Here is a 10590-nt window from a genome sequence, read left to right as displayed (position 1 = left end):
ATTTTAAATATTTTTGAAATGTTAAAGAATATTTAACTTAAAAAAAAAAAAAATTGTAGCCGTGGATATGATTTAGAATATTAGTAATTAGTAATAGGTGTTAAATATTATGATAGTTACCAAACTTTGTGTAGACTATGGAATCCCATGCTGTCATGTGTATTGTCCTTTCCTGAATATTGGGAAGGATCTAGCTCAGTCAGCAGAGTCCTTGCATGAGATGTTTGGGTCATAGGATCGAATCTCGTAAGTGGCCCCCATTTGTTTTTTCTAAATCCAAATTATTGGTATAATATTAAAATGCATAGAATAAAAATGTGTAGCAGGTTTTCTTTAATTATTTGCAAGATCGTTTTTTTCAACAAAAAAATCATTTAAGTACATAGTTCTTCACAAATACAAAAATGTAGGACAACACATATTGTGGATTTTGTTATGCTCCGCAGTCATTCTCATAAACAAAATGAAAAAAACAAGATTGTTTTGTTTAATGACACCACAAGAATACATTGATATATTAATCATCGGCTATTGGATGTCAAACATTTGGTAATTTTGACATATAGTCTTAAAGAGGAAACCCGCTACATTTTTCCATTAGCAGCAAGAGATCTTTTATATGCACCATCCCACAGAAAGGATAGCACATACCACGGCCTTTGATATACCAGTCGTGGTGCAGTGGCTGGAGAGAGAAATAGTCCAATGGGCCCACCGATGGGGATCGATCCCAAACCGACTGCGCATCAAGCGAGCACTTTACCACTGGGCTAAGTCCCGCCCACATAAACAAGTTGAAGACAAGCTGAAGATCACTCTCCTGATATGGTGCTAGGTGAGATATCAGATGAAGACAAGCTTAAGATCACTCTCCTGATATGGTGCTAGGTGAGATATCAGATGAAGACAAGCTGAAGATCACTCTCCTGATATGGTGCTAGGCGAGATATCAGTTGAAGACAAGCTGAAGATCACTCTCCTGATATGGTGCTAGGCGAGATATCAGATGAAGACAAGCTGAAGATCACTCTCCTGATATGGTGCTAGGCGAGATATCAGATGAAGACAAGCTGAAGATCACTCTCCTGATATGGTGCTAGGCGAGATATCAGATGAAGACAAGCTGAAGATCACTCTCCTGATATGGTGCTAGGCGAGATATCAGTTGAAGACAAGCTGAAGATCACTCTCCTGATATGGTGCTAGGCGAGATATCAGATGAAGAGAAGCTGAAGATCACTCTCCTGATATGGTGCTAGGCGAGATATCAGTTGAAGACAAGCTGAAGATCACTCTCCTGATTGGTGCTAGGCGAGATATCAGTTGAAGACAAGCTGAAGATCACTCTCCTGATATGGTGCTAGGCGAGATATCAGTTGAAGACAAGCTGAAGATCACTCTCCTGATATGGTGCTAGGCGAGATATCAGTTGAAGACAAGCTGAAGATCACTCTCCTGATATGGTGCTAGGCGAGATATCAGTTGAAGACAAGCTGAAGATCACTCTCCTGATATGGTGCTAGGCGAGATATCAGTTGAAGACAAGCTAAAGATCACTCTCCTGATATGGTGCTAGGCGAGATATCAGATGAAGTTTCGAATACAGTTTTATTGCAAGGCGATCAATTTGCTGATCTCCTAAAACTTCCAAGGCGAGTCTGAAGGAGAGTGCAAACGATCACTCACCTTTCTTGTGAAGACTGCTATGTTAATGTACAGAGAATCCAAATGTTATGTGCATCTGTTTAAACGCTCTTTTGTTTAATGACACCACTAGAGCACATTGATTTATTAATCATTGGCTATTGGAAGGAAGGAAATGTTTTATTTAACGACGCACTCAACACATTTTATTTACAGTTATATGGTGTCAGACATATGGTTACGGATCACACATATATATTGAGAGAGGAAACCCGCTGTCGCCACTTAATGGACTACTCTTTTTCGATTAGCAGCATGGGATCTTTTATATGCACCATCACACAGACAGGATAGTACATACCACAACCTTTGCTACACCAGTTGTGGAGCACTGGCTGGAATGAGAAATAGCTCACCAATGGAGATCGATCCTGGACCAACCGCACATCAAGCGAGTGCTTTACCACTAGGCTATGTCCCACCCCTTTGGCTATTGGATGTCAAACATTTGATCATGTTTGACACATACTATAGTTTTAGAGGAAGCTGCTACATTTTTCCTTTAGCAGTAAGGAATCTTTTTTATGCCGTTTTCCCCACAGATGAAACATTACATATCATGGCCTTTGATATACCAGTTATGGGGCAATGGTTGGAATGGGTGGGGGATGGGGGTGGTGAAAGAACGGGTCCCCCATACATTATGTAAATTGTAAGATAAAGAAAGTAAGAAAGCAATATTTTATATGGTGATGCATTCAACACATTTTAATTAGTTATATGGCATCAGACATAATAATATGGTTAATGACCAAACAGATGAGAGGAAACCTGCTGTCACCATGCACTGGGCTACTCTTTGTGCTCAACCGGCCTCGGTGACGTCGTGGTTAGGCCATCGGTCTACAGGCTGGTAGGTACTGGGTTCGGATCCCAGTCGAGGCATGGAATTTTTAATCCAGATACCGACTCCAAACCCTGAGTGAGTGCTCAGCAAGGCTCAATGGGTAGGTGTAAACCACTTGCACCAACCAGTGATCCATAACTGGTTCAACAAAGGCCATGGTTTGTGCTATCCTGCCTGTGGGAAGTGCAAATAAAAGATCCCTTGCTGCTAATCGGAAAGAGTAGCCCATGTAGTGGCGACAGCAGGTTTCCTCTCAAAATCTGTGTGGTCCTTAAACATATGTCTGATGCCATATAATCATAAATAAAATGTGTTGAGTGCGTCGTTAAATAAAACATTTCTTTCTTTCTTTGTGCTTAACAGCAAAGGATATTTTATATGTAGCATCTCTCAGACTGGATAGTACATACCACAGCCTTTGTTACACCAGTGGTGGAGCACTGACTGGTATGAGAAATATCCCAATGGGTCCACCAACAGGGATCGATTCTAGACCAGCCGCACATCAAGCGAGCGCTGTACCACTGGGCTACGTCCCACCTTAAATTGTGAGAGATGATGTACCTATATATATATATATATATGTATGTGTGTTTCTCTGATTTCAGCATCAGCAACAGGTGGCAGCTGCAGTGGAGCGAGCCAAACAGGTGACGATGCAAGAACTCAACGCAGTGATAGGGGTTAGTACATGTAGTGAATTTCTTTCTTATAGCCAAATTAAGAATCAAGTGTACTGTCATCAACTTAAACTCAATGCAGTGATAGGGGTTAGTACATGTAGCGAATTTCTTTCTTATAGCCAAATTAAGAATCAAGTGTACTGTCATCAACTTAAACTCAATGCAGTGATAGGGGTTAGTACATGTAGAGAATTTCTTTCTTATAGCCAAATTAAGAATCAAGTGTACTGTCATCAACTTAAACTCAATGCAGTGATAGGGGTTAGTACATGTAGAGAATTTCTTTCTTATAGCCAAATTAAGAATCAAGTGTACTGTCATCATCTTAAACTCAATGCAGTGATAGGGGTTAGTACATGTAGAGAATTTCTTTCTTATAGCCAAATTATTGTTCAAGTGTACTGTCATCAACTTAAACAACACAGTGATAGGGGTTAGTACATGTAGTGAATTTCTTTTTTATAGCCAAATTAAGGTTCAAGTGTACTATCATCAACTTATCAACTCAGTGCAATGATAGGGGTTAGTACATGTAGTGAATTTCTTTTTTATAGCCAAATTAAGATTCAAGTGTACTATTATCAACTTAACAACTCAATGCAATGATAGGGGTTAGTACATGCAGTGAATTTCTTTCTTATAGCCAAATTAAGGTTCAAGTGTACTGTCATCAACTTGACAACTCAATGCAATGATAGGGGTTAGTACATGTAGTGAATTTCTTTCTTATAGCCAAATTACGGTTCAAGTGTACTGTCATCAACTTATCAACTCAGTGCAATGATAGGGGTTAGTACATGTAGTGAATTTCTTTTTTATAGCCAAATTAAGGTTCAAGTGTACTGTCATCAACTTAAACAACACAGTGATAGGGGTTAGCACATGTAGCAACTTAAGCTCAATCCTATGTCGGATGGGAATGGGAAAATTAGCCTAATGTATTCATAATTGGTGTATTTTTTCAGGTCACTGGTTTATGCAGTACACCACTGTTAAATTAATTTATTAGAACAGACATACATTAAAAGTATATTATACTTGGAATTTTTAGTACAGAAATCGGGAATTTCCAGTGCCACTTTCTTTTGGAAAGAGACCCACATAATGCCTGGGAAAATGCCTGATTTCACTCTTATAGACGTATTAAGGCTCAAGTGTACTGTCCTTTACTTATGTTCCTGGGCTGTCCATTCAGAATAGAGCTTAATTATTTAGTTGGAGAGAAAAATGAATGGATGGATGGATGGATGATGGATGGATGGATGGATGGAAGAATGAACAAAAGAACATACGAATGAACAAACGAATGAATGAACAAATGATGGAATGAATGAATGAAACAAATCAATAAAACTACAGATGCATAATGAATGAACATGAGAAGAAAAGTAATGGATGGATGGATGGATGGACAGATGGATGGACAAATGAACAAAAAAAATTAATGAATGAAAGAAAGGAAGGAAAAAAGAAAAAAGGCAGAAAAAGGTAAAAGAGAAAGAGGAAGTAAGGAATGTAATGATTATAAGTAGAGGGAGCATAGCGGTAATTTCTGATAAATATGAAAAGGTTTTCTTTTAGTTGAAAATTTCCCCTTTTTTTTACTAACTGAAAAAATACCAACATAACTGTGCCCTATGCTTATTTGACTCTGCACATGACCCTGTCCCTCTCCCCCCTCCCCCACCACACCAAATTGTTTTTATGGCAAGTATTTGGATCAGACAAGCCAAAAACACTTTTTATTGCACAGTCCTTGATAGAATTTGTACCTGCAGCAAGGAAAGATCAAAGGAAGCTTGCAAATGAGTCTCAAACCCTAGTTATTACATGTATGTCTAGTCATCATTTCTGAAATTTTGCTGCAAGATATTTTGCCTTTAGGGTAAAAAATTTTTTGTGGTTTTAGAAGTGTAAAAGGCTAATTGAGGGGAAAATATAGATAAAGCTGCCTTGTCACTTCTCCATTCTAAAGCACAATACAAACACAATTACATTTTTAATAAATGTAGTAAATTTTGTTATTCTTGAATATTGTTAACTGCCTTAATGCAAGATATAAATTTCTCCCATCCCTAGCCATGCAAGACAGACCCATTCCATGACGTCAGCCCATGCGGAATAAATTGTCTTGCATGGGCTATCACTGAATTTAATATGGGGAGTATTACGGCATTGATAATATATGATGGGTAGTTTTAGATTGAAATTTTGTTATTAAAACCTTCATTATAAAAGCTATCTAGTGTAGTGTTAAATTATATTTAACACATGAAACAGACGCAGCAAATATAATTGTTTACTTTATTTATGATAAAATGTCAAATAAATAAGTTACTTTTTCAGCCATATTTGTTTGTTCATGCAAAATAATGGTTTATTTATCGAATGGATGGGAGAAAAAGACTCCATCATATGTGGTCATGTAGGATAGAAAAAGTACACCCAACGTGGTGAAAATTTCGACCTTGGGACTCGGCAAGCCTTGTCCCAGGTCAAAATTTCCACGACCTCGCATGTACTTTTTCTATCCCACATGACCACATATGATGGAGTGTATTAATCCTAGTAAAAATTAACATTTTGGAACAAAATAGTTGAGAAAGTGACCTGATTTAGTATTTTGATATGGCTAACTGAATTTTATGGTACATTGGGACATGACAGGAAGAAAATTAAATTTGATTGTCTGTTCTAAACTTAAAAGCTGTATTAGATATTCCAACTTTAAACAGGATACACATTTAATAGCTAAAATGCAAATTGAGATAACAATTATTTTGGTCATATATTCATTCATTCATTCATTCATTCATTCATTCATTCATTCATTCATTCATTCATTCATTCATTCATTCATACATTCATTCATTCATTCATTCATTCGCTGACTGACTGATGTTGAATGATACCCAATGACTTGTATCAACTGACTAACTTAGTGACTCAATAACCAAACTCACTCACTCACTCACTCACTCACTCACTCACTCACTCGCTCGTTCACTGACACACACACACACACTCACACTCACTCACTCACTCACTTATTGACATACATATACTGAACAAAAAAAGAAACTTCCGATTTGTACATATAGTATTTGTTGTGTTAAAGAATTCATTGTGTAATGAAATTATATAGGTAGTATTAGCCTTGAGCTGTATTATCAGGATTCATGAATTTTATCAATTATTTTTGCACTGTTAATCGTCGACAACGTGAAATTCAGTTTGCACGTGCATGCATGGTTCGACATGTCCCGTGTAGTATTCGGTCAATTTTTTTTACTTGTCTTACTGACATTGTTGTCAAGTGAATGAAAACGCTTAAAAATTTGTAAAAACAATTAACGTTTTTTACATTGTAGCATTTTTAGTATGCCAAGAATACCCAATAATTTACGCGAACGGGCGATTGGCATGCTTGATGTTGGCATGTCGACAGAAGACGTTGCAAGGCATGTTGGGAGTTCTAGTCAAGCGATATGAAATCATTGCGTAAGATTTCGAACGACAGGAAGCACCAACGACTTGCCACGTCATGGACGTCCGCATGTTACAACACGTGGTCAAGACCGCTATATCATGAACACATTTGCGCAATCGATTCCAAACTGCCACTGCTACTGCTGCTAACACACCTGGGCTTCACAATAACCGAATCAGTGGGCAAACTGTTCGTAATCGTCTGCGGGAGAACGGTTTACATGCATGATGTCCTTACGTGGGATGCATTTTAACGCAACGTCATCGTCTAAATCGTCTTAATTGGGCACGTGTACACACTCGTTGGATACAGCGACACTGGAATACCGTTCTTTTTTCGGATGAATCCAGATTTTCTTTACAACGTGGTGATGGCAGGGTGCACGTCTACCGTAGGAGAAATGAACGCTATGCTGACTGTTGTGTTCTTGAACGAGATCGTTTCGGGGGTGGGGTTCTGTCCTGGTCTGGGCAGCCATTGCCCATGGTTATCATTCACCACTAGTCGTAATTGGTGGCAATTTAAATGCTCAACGTTACCGCGATGACATTCTCGCTCATCATGTCATTCCTCTGTTCCATAACAACGCCAACATATCGAGTTTTCAGCATGATAATGCCACCTCTCATACAGCTAGAGACACTGTAAATTTTCTTAGGACAAATAACATTGATTTCATTGATGACTGGCCCGCTAAAAGTCCTGATCTCAACTCCATCGAGCATGTCTGGGATAGTCTGGACAGACGATTGAGGCGTCATCCCAACCCACCCGCTAACGTCAACGAACTTCGTTAAGTGCTCATTCAGGAATGGAACAATATTCCACAGGCAGAAATCAACACTTTAGTCAATTCTATGCGCCTGCGGTGCACTGCAGTGGTCAATTCAAGAGGTGGTCATACCCGTTATTAAGTGGGTGTTTTGTTTTTTAACCCCTACCACACTTGGTCAAAATTTCTCCCAGTTTCTGTTAACCTATGGCCATGATTTTTGCACCAAACGATGCATCATGGAACACTCTTTAAACGCATATATAACAATTATTCCCCCGGTTTGTTTTCATCAAGTTATGTTCAAGCAAAGTTAGCAGAAGTTTCTTATTTTGTTCAGTATACATACATACATTTCTTTCTTACTTTATTTAATACTTGATAATAATCAGATACCTATTATTTCTATTTATAGCAACAGATGCAAGCCCAGAACTTCCCTCATGCTGCCCATGCATCGGGGATTCCAATGCCCCCTCACCCCGGGGGACTGCAAGCACCTCTACCTCCCGTCTCAGGGGCAGGGCTGCTGGCCCTTTCTCAGAGCGTCGGTTTCGCAGCACACGCACACAGTTTGGCAGCTTTAAAAGAAGAAAAATGTAAGTAGCACTAATTGGTTTTTGCCTCTCACCTTTACAAAGTTAAAAAGGTGAGATATAGAGACTAATACACAGGTATCTTGTGGAGGTGATTCATCTTACAAAGTTAAAGTTTTTTGTTTTGTTTAACGACACCACTAGAGCTCATTGATTTATTAATCATTGGCTATTGGATGACAAACATTTGGTGTTTCTGATATACATATATACATAGTTCTTCACAAATAGGACAACACGTTATTGTGGATGTTGTTACACGCCGCAGTCTTTCTCATAAACAAAATGAAAAAAAACGTTTGTTTTGTTTAACAACACCAGTAGAGCACATTGATATATTAATCATCGGCTTTCGGATCTTAAACATTTGGTAATTTTGACATATAGTCTTAGAGAGGAAACCTGTTACATTTCTCCATTAGTAGCAAAGGATCTTTTATAGGCACCATCCCACAGACACGAAGGATAGCACATACCATGGCCTTTGATATACCAGTCATGGAGCACTGGCTGGGAGATCGATCCCAAGCCAACCATGTATCAAGCGAGTACTTTACCACTGGGCTATATCCCACCAAATGTATCTAAGAAGCGAAATTGAGTTACATGTGTTTGGAAGCCATGAGTTGTATGATAATTCAACACCAGTGGATAACAAGTGAAATTGAGTTACATGTGTTTTGAAGCCATGAGTTGTATGATAATTCAACACCAGTGGATAACAAGCGAAATTGAGTTACATGTGTTTGGAAGCCATGAGTTGTATGATAATTCAACACCAGTGGATAACAAGCGAAATTGAGTTACATGTGTTTGGAAGCCATGAGTTGTATGATAATTCAACTCCAGTGGATACAAAGGTCTCAGTCCCAACCTTCCCCCACCCTAAGCATTTTTGTCCGTTTGATTTGTCACCATGTGATAAGTCATAGAATGTATGTGACACATGGATCCAATAAACAGATTATATTATGGATCCAATAAACAGATTATATTATGGATCCAATAAACAGATTATATTATGGATCCAATAAACAGATTATATTATGGATCCAATAAACAGATTATATTATGGATCCAGTAAACAGATTATATTATGGATCCAATAAACAGATTATATTATGGATACAATAAACAGATTATATTATGGATCCAATAAACAGATTATATTATGGATCCAATAAACAGATTATATTATGGATCCAATAAACAGATTATATTATGGATACAATAAACAGATTATATTATGGATCCAATAAACAGATTATATTCCATAAACAGATTATATTATGGATCCAGTAAACAGATTATATTATGGATCCAATAAACAGATTATATTATGGTTCCAATAAACAGATTATATTATGGATCCAGTAAACAGATTATATTATGGATCCAATAAACAGATTATATTATGGTTCCAATAAACAGATTATATTATGGATCCAGTAAACAGATTATATTATGGATATGATAAACAGATTATATTATGGTTACGATAAACAGATTATATTATGGATACGATAAACAGATTATATTATGGATCCAATAAACAGATTATATTATGGTTCCAATAAACAGATTATATTATGGATCCAGTAAACAGATTATATTATGGATCCAGTAAACAGATTATATTATGGATCCAATAAACAGATTATATTATGGATCCAGTAAACAGATTATATTATGGATCCAGTAAACAGATTATATTATGGATACAATAAACAGATTATATTATGGATCCAATAAACAGATTATATTATGGATCCAATAAACAGATTATATTATGGATACAATAAACAGATTATATTATGGTTACGATAAACAGATTATATTATGGATCCAGTAAACAGATTATATTATGGATATGATAAACAGATTATATTATGGTTACGATAAACAGATTATATTATGGATCCAATAAACAGATTATATTATGGATCCAATAAACAGATTATATTATGGATACAATAAACAGATTATATTATGGATGCAATAAACAGATTATATTATGGATATGATAAATGAACCACAATTTGGATATACAGTGAAACTCCTTTAAATCGGACACCCTCGAGACCAAGTAAAAAGTCTGGTTATAAGAGGTATCCGGTTTAGAGAGGTTCTCTTGTGTACAGATATTTTAAACAGGGACCATAAAAATCATCGGGTTTTGAGAGGTTTCACTGTATTATTAAATTTCCATTACATTCAGTACACTATAACTTCATCCCATTGGTGTAACCATAGATACATGAATTTGTTCATTTCTCGATGAACGTATTGAGTATTGTTGTTTATGGACCAAAAATAATTCAGAATAAAAGATGTACTTCTAACATTATTAGTAAGTATGTTTTATATTTAATAATAAGTATTGTCTGTTATTTCTGTTACTTTCGCCGATACACACAGTTTGTGGATAATTTGTTTGGTTCAACCCCGATGAAAGTAAAAGAAATAACAGACAGTCTTTAAATGTTTCTCTGGCCTTA

At 36.8% G+C, this 10590-nt stretch overlaps 1 protein-coding gene across 2 annotated transcripts in view; it reads left to right on the top strand.

Moving 5' to 3' along the window:
* LOC121386220 (transducin-like enhancer protein 4) overlaps positions 1 to 10590 on the top strand; it is a 96861-nt gene that overhangs the window by 50737 nt on the left and 35534 nt on the right. For both annotated transcript variants that reach the window (XM_041517062.1, XM_041517054.1), the window contains exons 6-7: positions 3160 to 3234; positions 7912 to 8095. In XM_041517062.1, coding sequence (XP_041372996.1) covers positions 3160 to 3234; positions 7912 to 8095 — 259 coding nt within the window. The remainder of the gene's footprint in view (positions 1 to 3159; positions 3235 to 7911; positions 8096 to 10590) is intronic.

This window comes from Gigantopelta aegis, chromosome 2, assembly GCF_016097555.1.
Source record: "Gigantopelta aegis isolate Gae_Host chromosome 2, Gae_host_genome, whole genome shotgun sequence".
NCBI classification, from domain to species: Eukaryota; Metazoa; Mollusca; class Gastropoda; order Neomphalida; family Peltospiridae; genus Gigantopelta; species Gigantopelta aegis.
Note: the sequence above shows the minus strand (reverse complement) of the source record. Positions and strands in the feature narration are given on the sequence as shown.